Source organism: Zootoca vivipara, chromosome 15, assembly GCF_963506605.1.
Source record: "Zootoca vivipara chromosome 15, rZooViv1.1, whole genome shotgun sequence".
In the NCBI taxonomy this organism is placed as follows: domain Eukaryota; kingdom Metazoa; phylum Chordata; class Lepidosauria; order Squamata; family Lacertidae; genus Zootoca; species Zootoca vivipara.
Window position 1 is genome coordinate 38,010,912 of NC_083290.1, and position 14,333 is coordinate 38,025,244.

At 44.3% G+C, this 14,333-nt stretch overlaps 1 protein-coding gene across 1 annotated transcript in view; it reads left to right on the forward strand.

Moving 5' to 3' along the window:
* Positions 1–12,638, forward strand: part of KCNU1 (potassium calcium-activated channel subfamily U member 1) — an 86,845-nt gene extending 74,207 nt beyond the window's left edge. Inside the window, exons 25-29 of the mRNA XM_060268599.1 lie at positions 1,242–1,305; positions 5,087–5,208; positions 10,589–10,789; positions 11,900–11,993; positions 12,457–12,638. Of these exons, the coding sequence (XP_060124582.1) occupies positions 1,242–1,305; positions 5,087–5,208; positions 10,589–10,789; positions 11,900–11,993; positions 12,457–12,638 (663 nt within the window). The remainder of the gene's footprint in view (positions 1–1,241; positions 1,306–5,086; positions 5,209–10,588; positions 10,790–11,899; positions 11,994–12,456) is intronic.
* Positions 12,639–14,333: the final 1,695 nt, after the last annotated feature.

The window sequence follows — 14,333 nt, forward strand, 5'->3', positions numbered from 1 at the left end:
AGTGTAGTTTGTTAATAGTGCTGAGAGTTGTTGCTCAGAGAGCTACAATTCCCAGAGTTCCCTGGGAAAAGAGATTGATATTAAATCCCTTTTTGTATCATAGCTTTGTGAGGGGAATAGGGGTTTCCTCTTACAACTTTTAGCACCCTAAAATGTAGAGTGCAGATGGAGGTCTAAATGAGCAATTGGGAAGAATACTGCTGGCCTGCATGAGAAAAAGTCACTTTTACAGGCAGGGTAGTGGGGATGGCTCTGGGATGACTCACAACCCTTAAATGGCTTCAGCTTTGGACTTCACCCCCTGAGGCACACTCCATTGTCTCTTGAGATAGATGGGTGCTGACAGTACACACAAGCACACTGACGTACACACACACACACACACACACACACACACACGCTGAAAGATGTCTCTTGCAGACTGCCTTTGGTCCTCATTGAACAATTAATATAACTAAGATTAATTCAATTGATGTCTTGCTAAATCTATTTGTTGAGCAGCCTTCCCATATGCTCAAGGCAGCACAGAGGGATAAATAAAACAGGAGAAAAATGGCAAAGCATGCAGGATCTAAGCAGCACTGAAGAAACTCATCAGCTGAGCTGCAGCCCATATAAAAAAAGATGCTGCCACTGCTGGAGGCATTATATCTCTACATAGCAGTCGCTGGGAAATTGTGCATGGGAAAACTGTTGTTGCACCCAGGTTTCGCTTGGGGGCTTCCTATAGGAATCCAGTTGACCACTCTTGGTTGTATCCAACACTAGTCCTACTCCATTGAAGCTAATTGATATGACAAGCTTTGGTTCATTAATTTCACTAGATCTTCGGTGAGTAGAACATGGTTGGATACAACCAATGGGGGACTAGATGGGCTTTGGTCTGATCCAGCAGGGATCTTATTACTCTGTGCCCTCTCTGGAAGGCTAGTAGAGAAGAGGAATTATGGAATTTAGGGCTGACTTCATTTACAGCTTCAGGACCACTGGTTTGACTGACTAATATTTGATGACAATAAACAGCTCCAGGAAGAGCTTTCAAGTAGATATCTCAAATCTTTCAAGATAATGAAGCTTGGGAGAATAGCATGCAACAAACAGAGGTGTCTTTTATAGTTACAATAATATGCAATAAGCACTTTTGGGCAGTCTCAAAATTTAGCTCTTTGTTTTCTGATTTTCTCTTCTTCTTTCTTTTGCCTGCATTGTTACTGAAAGTTACTCCAATGGAAATCAGTGAGGGATCAATTGCCGGCCGATCAATGCCCATCCTTTCCAAACGGACTCCCATCATCACCGAGCTGAGTAAGTTCTTCTTTGGGAACAAATTTCACCAGTGTTATGCCTGATGCATTATTTATTTACTCCTGAAACCTCTTTAGAATTCAAAGACAGAAAGCGACAGCATGCGGTGTCCAAGGTACATAAAAAAAGATTTGACTTAAATGTTAATTCACAGGCTTTGAAGAAGTCTCAACAGCTTATCAGGAGAATATAGGCAACAAAGTGTTACAAAGACTCAGCATGAAACTAAAGCAAACCTTTTTTTCATCCCTGCAACATCCACGTGATGTTTCTGGAGGATTTGGAAGTGCTTTTAAGTTTTGGTGCGGGTCTATTCCTTTCAGTCTTCGTTCTGGGATCTTTTGATAGTTCATAATGATGATAATAATAATTTATTTATTTATTTATTTATACCCACCCATCTGGCTGGGTTTCCCCAGCCACTCTGGGTGGCTTCCAACAGAAAATTAAAATACAGTAATCTATTAAACATTAAAAGCCTCCCTAAAGAGGGCTGCTTTCAGATGTCTTCTAAAAGTCTGGTAGTTATTTTTCTCTATGACATCAGATGGGAGGGCGTTCCACAGGGCGGGCGCCACTACCGAGAAGGCCCTCTGTCTGGTTCCCTGTAACCTCACTTCTCACAACGAGGGAACCGCCAGAAGGCCCTCGGCGCTGGACCTCAGTGTCCGGGCTGAGCAATGCGGGTGGAGACGCTCCTTCAGGTATACTGGACCGAGGCCTTTAGGGCTTTAAAGGTCAGCACCAACACTTTGAATTGTGCTCGGAAACTAACTGGGAGCCAATGGAGATCTTTCAAGACTGGTGTTATGTGGTCTCGGTGGCCGCTCCCAGTCACCAGTCTAGCTGCCGCATTCTGGATTAGTTGTAGTTTCCGGGTCACCTTCAAAGGTAGCCCCACGCAGAGCACATTGCAGTAGTCCAAGTGAGAGATAACTAGAGCATGCACCACTCTGGCGAGACAGCCTGCAGACAGGTAGGGTCTCAGCCTGCATACCAGATGGAGTTGGTAGACAGCTGCCCTGGACACAGAATTGACCTGTGCCTCCATGGACAGCTGTGAGTCCAAAATGACTCCCAGGCTGCGGACCTGGTTCTTCAGGGGCACAGTTACCCCATTCAGGACCAGGGAGTCCTCCACACCTGCCCGCGTCCTGTCCGCCACAAATAGTACTTATGTCTTGTCAGGATTCAACATCAGTCTGTTAGCCACCATCCATCCTCCAACCGCCTCCAGGCACTCACACAGGACCTTCACCACCTTCACTGGTTCTGAAAGAGAGGTAGAGCTGGGTATCATCCGCATACTGATGAACACCCAGCCCAACCCCCCTGATTATCTCTCCCAGCGGCTGCATGTAGATGTTAAAAAGCATGGGGGAGAGGGCAGAACACTGGGGCACCCCACAAGTGAGAGCCCAGGGGTCTGAACACTCATCCACCACCACCACCACTTTCTGAACACAGCCCAGGAGGAAGGAGCAGAACCAATGTATAACAGTGCCCCCAGCTCCCAACCCCTCTAGACGGTCCAGAAGGATGTTATGGTTGATGGTGTCAAAAGCCGCTGAGAGTTCCAGCAGGACTAGGAAACAGCTCTCACCTTTGTCCCTAGCCCGCTGTACAAAGTAAAACTACTGATGTGGCTGGATTTCAGAATTGGAGGTGGTTGAAAACAGCACCTCCACTTTGGAAATAACAAACTTTTTAATGTTCCAAGCCAAAACCACTTTGCATTTGAGTGAGGCTTATACAGAAGCTCAGTCTGTTGAAATATTCCACCATCCTTTCCCCAAATAGTTACTTTCCCCAGCAGCAACTGGGTCCTCAAGATACTTTTGGGCTGTGAAGGTGTAGCGGTCCATTCACGACCTGAGGAGCAGGCCTTCACTCTCCACATTCAGTTGCTGCTCAAGGAAGATAGCCTTTGGGGAAAAGAAAGGGATGGAATGCAATAATTGAGGGATTTGGTTTCTGGGAAGGCTGGGGGGCAGCAGAGGCTTGGCAGTGAGGGATTTGGAATAGTCAAGGTCTCCTGAGATATCAGAAACACTCACAATGTTCCTATATGAAAAATGCAGATTTAAAAAGTCACTTTATGGTGGCTTTTCTGCCCCAGTAATGATTATGTCAGCTGAGAACATCTTTCTTATTTTAACTATTTTTACTTAAGTAACTTTACTAACTTTCCAAATATTGCTTTCCAAATATTGTTGGCCTGCATCTTCCACTGTAATTAATATAAATATGGGATAGTGGTAGGGGAAATGTAATTAAATGTTGACTTTTTTGTTTTCACAAACCAGGTGAGTCTTAGTACTCAGCCTTGTCACTTCTGATCTATCACAATATACTGTATATACTCGAGTATAAGCCTACTTTTTCAGCACAAAAAATGTGCTGAAAAGCCGCCCTTGGCTTATACTTGAGTGAGGCGGGTGGCGGCAGAGAAAGGCACAGGACCAGGGGTTTGGAGAAGTGCTGTGCTGTGACTCTCCGAACCCCCGTCGTATGCCTGCTCTGAGCGAGGCAGCGGGGAGGGAGAAGCAGCGAGGAAGGGATCCTTCCTCACCACTTCTCCCCCCCCCCCTGCCGCCACCAGCTGGGAAAGGCATAGGGCGGTATTTATTTTTATTTTTGAAATTTACCAGTAGCTGCTGCATTTCCCACCCTCGGCTTATACTCAAATCAATAGGTTTCCCCAGTTTTTTTTTGAGGTAATATTGGGTGCCTTGGCTTATATTCGGGTCGGCTTATACTCGAGTATATACGGGTAATTGATCAAGTGCCACCAAGTTATAAATGCATCTAGCTTGCTTGCTTACTGATAATCATCACCATTATTTATTGTCACAAGAGCTCATTTCTTGATTGACCTCAACTCCTAGCCTCAGTAAATAATTTGGTCATAAAAAGGTAAAGGGACCCCTGACCATTAGGTCCAGTCATGACCGACTCTGGGGTTGCGCGCTCATCTCGCATTTTTGGCCGAGAGAGCCGGCGTATAGCTTCCAGGTCATGTGGCCAGCATGACAAAGCCGCTTCTGGCAAACCAGAGCAGCACATGGAAACACCGTTTACCTTCCCGCTGTAGCGGTTCCTATTTATCTACTTGCATTTTGACGTGCTTTCGAACTGCTAGGTTGGCAGGAGCTGGGACCAAGCAACGGGAGCTCACCCCGTCACAGGGATTTGAACCGCCGACCTTCTGATCAGCAAGCCCTAGGCTCAGTGGTTTAACCACAGCGCCACCTGGGTCCCATACAATTTGGTCATAAGGTAAAGGTAAAGGGACCCCTGACCATTAGGTCCAGTCGTGACCGACTCTGGGGTTGCGCGCTCATCTCGCATTACTGGCCGAGGGAGCCGGCGTATAGCTTCCGGTCATGTGGCCAGCATGACAAAGCCACTTCTGGCAAACCAGAGCAGCACATGGAAACACCGTTTACCTTCCTGCTGTAGCGGTTCCTATTTATCTACTTGCATTTTGACGTGCTTTCGAACTGCTAGGTTGGCAGGAGCTGGGACCAAGCAGCTCCTGCCAAGCAGCTCCTGAACCGCCGACCTTCTGATCAGCAAGCCCTAGGCTCAGTGATTTAACCACAGCGCCACCTGGGTCCAAGTCCATTAAAGCAACCACTCCTTCTTTTCTCTCGCATTCTTCACATTATTTTACAGCACTGGAAATTGTTGAGTTTAATTATGATAGTTTCCATTGATTATATACAACCTTGGTGTTTGCAAGTGGTTGAGCTTCTGCTATTGCTTTGTCCTCTTTCAGAGATCGCCTCCAATGCACAGTTATTTGAACAGAGCAGCACAAATGAGTCTGTTTATGGAATGCAACAGTTATCCAGAGGAACAGTATTTTCTGACAGCTTTTTGGATGCTATAATGTGCACTGTAAGTCCCTTATAAACCTTCCAACTTGAGTCTCGTATTAAATCATCCACCTCTAGAAGACTGAATTGTTAACCTCTTCCAGCAAAGTTCTACTATGGGCAGAAATGCAGTTTGACTTGCTGTCCATGTTTGCTTTGTTTACAAAATGTATTATGCACTTCTAACCTAAAACATGCATTTATTTCACATTAAAGCCAGGAATTACTTTTCTGGAATTTTGGTGGAATTTATAACTAGGGTTCATAGGAGCAGGGTTTATTTGGGCAGAACTATTTCTAGAATGGGCCAAGGGTGCAGTGCATTCCTGTAATTCTATAAGGCCAGACCTCCACCATGTTCAGCAATGGACAGCTTCTTCTGCAACAGACAAAACCTCTGGACGTGTACATTGAAGCCTAGAGCATCTCAGGGAGCCTCTGTATAATGCTAGGTCTTTACTTGTACAGTGGTACCTCGGTTTGCGACCACAATCTGTTCCGTGGAGCTGGTCGCTCCCCGAATTGGTTGCTCGCCGAAGGTACGCTTCTGCGCGTGTGCGAAGCATCGATAGAGCGCTTCTGCGCATATGAATGCTGTGCAGATCGCTTCTGCGCATCTGAGCACTGCACAGATTACTTCTGCGGATCCGAGCGCCGTGGAACCTGGATATAAACACTTCCGGGTCCGCGGAAACCGAAGCGGTCGCAAATGGAGGTGGTCGCAAACCGAGGTTTGACTGTATGGGTATAAGACTTTCACATGGTGTAGGATAGTCTTCTTTGGTTCCCAAAAGGCCCTAGAGGATGCAAGCACAACCTGTTGACATCTCTAGATTCCTGGAATGGACTTTGGAATGGAGTTGGACACAACAAGAAATGCAAATTCACTCAGAATACCATACAAATCCACCCTAATTTGACTTTATAGATAGGCTAATGTTGTACTACTTATAGTTAGCACAAGACAAGAAAGTTGTGTGAATATGTCACTAATTATCCATATTATTAAAAATCTTAAAGCTAGGTTTGAGTAGATTTCATACATTTCATTGCTTGATTGTTTCATAACTTGCCTCTATCTTGCATTCTACTCCTGAATTGTGGTGTTAAGTGGAGAAATTTCTAAAGTTCATTCTGGAATTAGAGCATGTGCGATTTCTTAACATTTTCAGGGCGTTTACACCTGTCCCTCCCCTAAATATTCTTGATGCTCATGTGCCTATTGATAAAACACTGTCCAACTGATATGGGGGTAATTAGCCCTGGCAGACTCCCCAGGGTGGGGGAGGACTGACTCGTAGAACCGCAGATAGTCCGAGTTTCCCAGCTTGCATTGTGCAAGTGGCAGGACACTGGGTCCCAAGAGCACGACACAGCCAGCACTCTCCGAAGCCATTCCCATAGCCGGGAATATCTGTTTTGATAAAATAATCAGATTTGGACAATAAACAGACATAGTCTGGACCGAAGAAGACTGAGGAAAAACCTGCAAAATTGTACAGTCCCTGGCGTTTAAGCTTGGACTTCAAAGTTTTTCATCATGGTGTTTGGATTACGGAGGATGGTATGTTCTTTTTTCTTCTTCTCAACACTTACAATTGGTCTTCTACGCCAAGCCTCATTAAGAAACCTAATTTATTTTGAGGAGTACAGGTGGACTTCTATTTAAAATTAAATCTTCAACTGCACAGCATTATTTGGTTTGAAAGATTTGATAAGACTTGATAAAGAAAAGAAGAAGCAAGATGGTGCTTTTGACGCAGCACAGAAAAATGAGAGTTCCTCCCTGTTTCAAGGGAAGTGGGAGATGTTTGCTGGATGACTTTGTAGTGATTTGAGACAATAATTTGGGACAATATTTGCATCTGTTTGCAGAATTTCTTCATTAAGTGTGAGAGAGAAGGCTAAATGGATGTCTAGCAGCCCCCCTCCTAGGGCCCAGGAGGGGGGATTGTGTGGTCTCCGAAAGCCGATCGATCGTCAAATGATTTATACCTGTGGAATACAGTTCATTTACATTGCAATATGCAAACAGAATGCCTAACATCAAAGACAGACTTGGACAACAGCCCGGATGGGAATAACTCAACAATTTAACGACATGGGAGTTGCTGCATCATTAAACTTTAAAAGAAGACTTGGATAACAGCCCAGATTGGGAGATTGAAAAGAAGTCAGGAGAAGCTGCGCTGGCAAATAGACAGTTGGAAAAATATATATTTACAAATAAAGCTGTTCTCGATGGATGTAAGGATATATGATTTTGGACGATTGAGAATTGCATAGCCAGGGACGGAGAAGTTTAAAGTGATAAAATTGGAATGTGGAAAATAGGAGGACAACAGAAGAAGGCAGAAATGAGAGATGTTCTTCAAGAGGTCCAGACTGTGGGAAGTCCGGGGAAATTAATAATTAATAATTTGGACTATAATTTGGTTCTTTTTTATTTTTAGTTTATTGTTTTTGATTGGAATATGATTAGATGTTAATTGGCGGTTTGTATTGGAAAATTAATAAAAATGATTTTTTAATAAAAAGATAAAACTGCCCAAAACTAATCTTGAACATTTGTGTGTGTGCAGTGTTTTATAGTTGTGCATAAGAACTTCCTGAGCATGGGTAAAACACCACCAAAATAATATTGATGTAATCATGCATACAATTACATCAAGATTGATTTTGTTGTTGTTACTCTGTTTGCTCAATGTACCTAAGCATATCAGTAATGTCTAGGTGAATTAGGATTTTTGCAGGAGTGCGTTCCTTTTCAATGAGACTGAAGCTTCTTTTTAATGTACTCACATTTACTGTATTGCAGGGATGTTTTTAAAGAAACTCAGCTCTCTTTAGTTGTCTTTCTTTTCATTCTGCAAACTCGGTGTATAACTCAGCAAATAAAATGCAGGTGACACATAAATCCGATTAATTAAGCCAAGTATGTAAATGAAATCCTTTTGATGTCAAAAAAGTTTAGCCATGATATGTTAAAGAGCTCAGCAAAGTATGTAAAATGTTGATTCCCTCTGAGCTAGATAAGCCTGGCCAAGAGAACATGATAATTCTGAATAAATCCCTCCTCAAAAAGGCAGAAAAGGCTCAAGTAGAATTGAAATGCAATTCACCAGCATGGCTCTCGTTGTTCGGTCCCAGCTCCTGCCAACTTAGCAGTTCAAAAGCATATCAGCACAAGTAGATAAATAGGTACCACTGTGGTGGGAAGGCAAATGGCAATTCTGTGCACTCTGGTTTCCATCACCGTGTTCCATTGCACAAGAAGCAGTTTCATCATGCTGGCCACATGACCCGGAAAGCTGTCTGTGGACAAACACCTGCTCCCTTAGCCTGAAAGCGAGATGAGCACCGCAACCCCATAGACGCTTTTGACTGGACTTAACCAGCATGTACATCCTCTTTGCTTCCCTTCCCTTCCCTCATTATCTCTCTCATCCCCTTGCATGCCTCAATTTATTACTTCTGGATTTGTGGCAAATTATAGTGTTCCATGAAATCCAAACCAGAAAATAGCACTTTCCCTCTCATATGCCACCAGGCAACAAAAGAAATAATGTATAGTGATCCCATGCTGCAAAGGCAGCACAGTTAGTTAGATGTTCTTTTATCTCTCATCAGTTCCAACAGCCTGCTTTGGGTGGTGGCACTGTGGTTAAACCACTGAGCCTAGGGCTTGCTGATCAGAAGGTCGGCGGTTCGAATCCCTGTAACGGGCTGAGCTCCCGTTGCTTGGTCCCAGCTCCTGCCAACCTAGCAGTTTGAAAGCACGTCAAAATGCAAATAGATAAATAGGAACCGCTACAGCAGGAAGGTAAACAGCGTTTCCATGTGCTGCTCTGGTTTGCCAGAAGCGGCTTTGTCATGCTGGCCACATGACCTGGAAGCTATATGCCGGTTCCCTCGGCCAATAAGGCGAGATGAGCGCGCAACCCCAGAATCGGTCACGACTGGACCTACCGGTAATGGTCAGGGGTCCCTTTACCTTTACCTTATAATAAAAAAATATTAATGATATAAAGGTTTTTTTAAACAACAATATGGTGCTTTGTTTGTTTTGTTTTTGCCTTTTTAGATTTTTATAATATTATAGTATTTTTATAGTATTATTTATTATATGGTATTGTTTTATTTTTGTTTCATTGGAGAGAGAGAGAGAGAGAGAGGAGGAGGAGGAGGGCAGGAGAGACTTTTTAGATATCAAGTGATAGATAAATATATGAAACAAATAAGTAACACTCATAAATAATGCTACTATCTACATGTCATATGAATCATCCCTTCAGATTCTCTAAATACCTTTAAAAGGTTGGGGTACTTTGCTGGTTCTTGATTTTCTAAAGGCCAGGCTGCCTCAACCTCGGCCCTCCAAATGTTTTTGGCCTACAACTCCCATGATCCCAGTGGTCAGGGATAAGGGGCAGGGCCATCTTAAGCATACCTGGAGCCATGGTGCGACGGATCCCTCCGGTGCCCCCCGCCCCATTTCCCAGTGCGGCGGGCGCTGCTACGTGACAGGCGGGCGCAGCTGCGCAGCGCCCCCTGGCGCCCTGCGCCACCCACCCTAACCATAGGGCCGGCCCTGATAAGGGGAATTGTAGTCTCAAAACATCTGGAGGGCAGAGTTTGAGGAAGCCTGCTTAAGGGCTTTGTAGTCATGCTTGTCACATCTAAGTAGGCTGTCATGGGAGATTTGGTGTCCCCTTATTTTTCTGAAAAAAATCATAGTCACCCAGTCATCTGAATTTAATAGTTTGCGGCCCTGTACTGGTCACCATGCTGCCTCTCTACTATCTTGCTCATGCATCTCCACAATAATATAGAGATTTCCAGTGTCAGACCAGTTAGGATTCAGATTCCTCACATACATTAAGCTGGTGGCCAATACACCATGCCCTGCACACTCGAGAGATATCAGCTAGAGTGGCAATCAAACTTTCTTTGATGAAATTTTCCAAAGTTTCCCCAAAATTGATCAGAGGTCCTAATCCTGCAGTCCTAATCCTGCCATATATATTGCCTGGCAGAGAGCGCTGTCCACCACAACCATCCCTGCTATGAATTCTTGCTGGAAAATCCATTGTGAGTACACTCAAATTGTGCGTGCGACAATGAGGCCCAAGAACCCTGAGCAGTACCGTAATGATGTTAATATTGGAAAAGGCATGCCAGATCCTTCTGAAAATGCACATGGATTCCACAGAAGATGTTTAAGCTTCTTGGCGGCAGGCAAATCAAAGTGAATTAGCATTGCATGATTATAGGAAATTTGAAAACCATTGTTCTAGAATGCCTACAGGAAGGCCCTATCAATTCTAATTGGATAGGCATTTGCTGTCCTTTGTATCATCTGGTGGAAAGGAATGTTTGTCTTCTGTACATTTTCATTGCAGACCTACCGTAATCACCACGTGTTAGCTTTGCTGCAGTCACTGGTGACTGGAGGGACCAGTCCAGAACTGGAAGAATATCTGGCAGAGGAGGCTTCACTGAGTGGCAGTACTAGCAATATGATGCACTTTGGATCGAGGAACAGGTGTAAACTGGCACTTGTAGCACTGACAGACTCTCCAAGTGCAACAGACGGACTACTGGTGAGTTGTATTTAGCTCATTTTCTTCAAGCTACCTCTTTTAAGTCTCATTGATGTGCTTCAAACCATCACGAACAAGTGAATTAGGAAGATAGGCAGCTGTGTTTACTGTTTTCTTGGATTTGCAATCCATAGAGTGTTTTGAATCACATGCATGAGCTTTGTATCAGCATTCAATACCCTCATTTAAAAAGGTCCATTTGAAGTAACAAGAAGGGCTTAAGTCAGTGAAGACAATGGCACAAAGGCAGATGAACCTCTGTTCATGCTCAGAAGGTGTGAAATTGGACGGAATAAGAATTGGTCTGATCCATCCTTCTTGCCGTGTTGGCCCCAATGCCCTTTAACATCTATATCTGTGGTTCCTTTTAAACAAAAATGCTGATGATCTTGGTGGACCCCCTAATGATTTTTCTGCTAGTGGAAGCAATTGTAATGCACTGCTAGTTGCTTTAACCACCCCCCCCCCCCCAAAATAAATTCAGACAAGACTCAAATTTTTGGTTTGGTTTTTGGCAGAATTCAGGCCACAACTTTATTGATTACAATCAAGTGTGTGGTTGCATAGGCTCTGGTTCGACTAGCTCCCTGCACCCTTGCAGACAGCACTGACCCTGGGCATCAACCATAGGTCAGCCTCGGGTGAACACCTGGTATGGTGGCAAGCAGGGGGGTCTACTAGGCCTCCCCCCAGATGTCCCCTAGACTCAGGCTCAGGGCACAACCCCTCACAAGGAAGACCAACCATGAGTCCGTGGATTCCTTTTAAACTACTATTTTAAACCAGGGCCTTCAACCAGCAGTTTATGGGACATGCGTAGCGAGGGACAGGCTCAAAGGCCCTGCAGGCCAGGCATTTATCCTTGCCACGGGCGCGGTGCAAAGAGCCACTACTGGTCGGTTGGCACCGCGCCCAGGGGAAACGCCCCTTACATTCCTGCCTCCATTGGCCAATTTGGTGGCAGAAAGACAATCTGGCCTGCAGTAGGCCAGTTCACAGGGGAAAGCCACCCGTCCGAGAAGGTGCAAACAGACTTATCAATGAAATTCATCTTATCAAGGAATGTTGATATGGCATTAAGACAATATTGTCACTTTCCCCCCTTCACAGCTCTTCTTTGGGGATATCTACAATCTAGCACTTGAGTTGCTTGGAATCCTTTGCTTTGGCCTCTACCGTCAGAAAGATGAGAACAGTCTTATTGAAAATAGGAAAGTATATTGCAAATTGAAACTTATAGACGCAGGTCCATTTGAGTGTGTCATTTACAAAACAAATAAGAAAATTGTTCGCATTTACATGGATCAGTATTGGTCCTATTATTATTATTATTATTATTATTATTATTATTATTATTATTATCATTTAAAATTGTATACCGCTCTTCATCCGAAGATCACAGGGTGGTTCACAACACAAAAATGCAAAGTGAGAATACTGTACTACTGCATTAAAATATTGTATCATGAATATATGATACATTTTAGGGTATCATTACATGATTAAGAATTAAATTTTCTCTTTCCCATTAACCCCTCCCATTTTGCACAGATATTTTGCATCATTATGTGAGCTTTTTTTTAACATATTCAAAACCCCTTAAACTATATGTCCAAAAAACAATGTATAGTTTTTCAAATTGTGTTATTGCTGACTTTTTTTTTCTAAAAACAGATGTGTGATTGCTCGGCCACCTACCAATTTTGAGATCTACGCCTCTGATCAGTTCTTTTGCCTTGTCCCATTCAACACTTTAGTAAATGACCTGACAGCTGTGATAAAGTCCATTCGTTCAACAGTCAGACGAAAGGATGCTTTGGTGACAGCAGACCACATGTTTTTATCATGAAAGAAGCCAGCATCTCCCTTCAAATAAATACTTTGTTCTTTATGAAGTGTCTGCAACCATTTCTCCCTGCTTCCACCCTGGGGTATGATGTTGTTGTTGTTGTTTAGTCATTTAGTCGTGTCCGACTCTTCGTGACCCCATGGACCATAGCATGCCAGGCACTCCTGTCTGGGGTATGATGTAAGGTCGCCTATAGGAGCATTCCAGGATCCAAATCCAAAATTCTCACCAAGTATAGTTTAGACCAGGCATCCCCAAACTGTGGCCCTCCAGATGTTTTGGCCTACAACTCCCATGATCCCTAGCTAACAGGACCAGTGGTCGGGGAAGATGGGAATTGTAGCCCAAAACATCTGGAGGGCCGAAGTTTGGGGATTCCTGGTTTAGACAAACTCGGGTGATTGTTGTAATGTAGGGGCTTCTGGGGAGACCTTTCATTTCCTGAAGGGAGTGTGGTTGGAGCTCCCTTGCATCCTCCTTGCATTCTGCTGCTCCCAGGCACTTCTCCTGCTGAGAAATGGGAAGGTAACCCAGCATCTGAAGAGAACAATGAGCTTTCTGTCAATCACTGCACCAGGGCCCATAGAGCCACAGCTGGGACGCTTTCCATGGACCCAAGGAACCAGGCTCTACCTTGCTGGTCCCATGCAATAGGGAGTGAACCAGGCAGGAGGCCCATCTACAGGCCAGAGAGTTGGACTGGACACTGAGGTTCAAAGGGCCTCTGTCTACCTCTAGCCTTTGTTGGGTCAAATTGCTTTCTCCAGATGCTACCTTCTTTGCAAGGCCAGAATGGAACAACAAGGACATTAGGAGTTTGTGTGTGTTTTCTGGTGCATCAGTGTATTTCACAAGGTCTATGAAGGGTTGATTCACCCCTGGCCTGGAAGCACATCACCCCCTCACTGTTCCTCCTGTTGGTCACCTGATGAGTCAGGAAGGGGCAATTTGCATCCCCATAAGCCAAAGAGTGATGCCATCTCCCAGTCCTCTGTTGCCCGCAGAGTGTTTTCAGCCCTCAGGCCCAAGAATGTTAGCTGCCCTTCTAAAGTCTCAAATCTGCAAGTGTGGATGAAGTCCTTTATTATGTAAGATCAAGCTCCCTACAAATATGTAAGTTACTTGTACCTTGAATATATCTCTGGCCTTCTTTTGAAAAACTGATGGCGGGGGGAGGAAAAGGAGGGTTTGTGGGTTCCCCTCCTTCCCTTAACACTAATTAGGTTTGAAAGACTGCAGCTTGAGTCCAGCCACCACATACTGAGAAGCAAGAAGCCTGAGCAGCTGACGCAGAGTTCAGACTAAACTAACTGCAAACTCCCTGGAGATGTCCCAAGGTAAATCTGATAGTCTCTGTCATTTATAATCATTATCAGGCAACTGAGCTCACTGCATTTTTACGGGGGAGCCAATTAAGTGATCCCTGAGGCTGGAGACAAAGGTCTGTGCTGCTTTCTCTTTAAAAGGGGAAGCACTAGACTTTGTTTCAAATATATAGCATGACCTTCACCGTGGAATTTCACAGAGATATTGGACGTAGCAGACTAAGCTGGAGAGTGTAAGAAGAGGCCTTATTTTCCAGGGATGGCCAAACACGTCAATTTCTGTTTCTCTCCGTTTCTCATTTTTCCAGTCTTGAGTTTAGTTCTCCACACTTTCACATCAGTTTGAGAATTAGGGGGGTAAGTCCAGTGG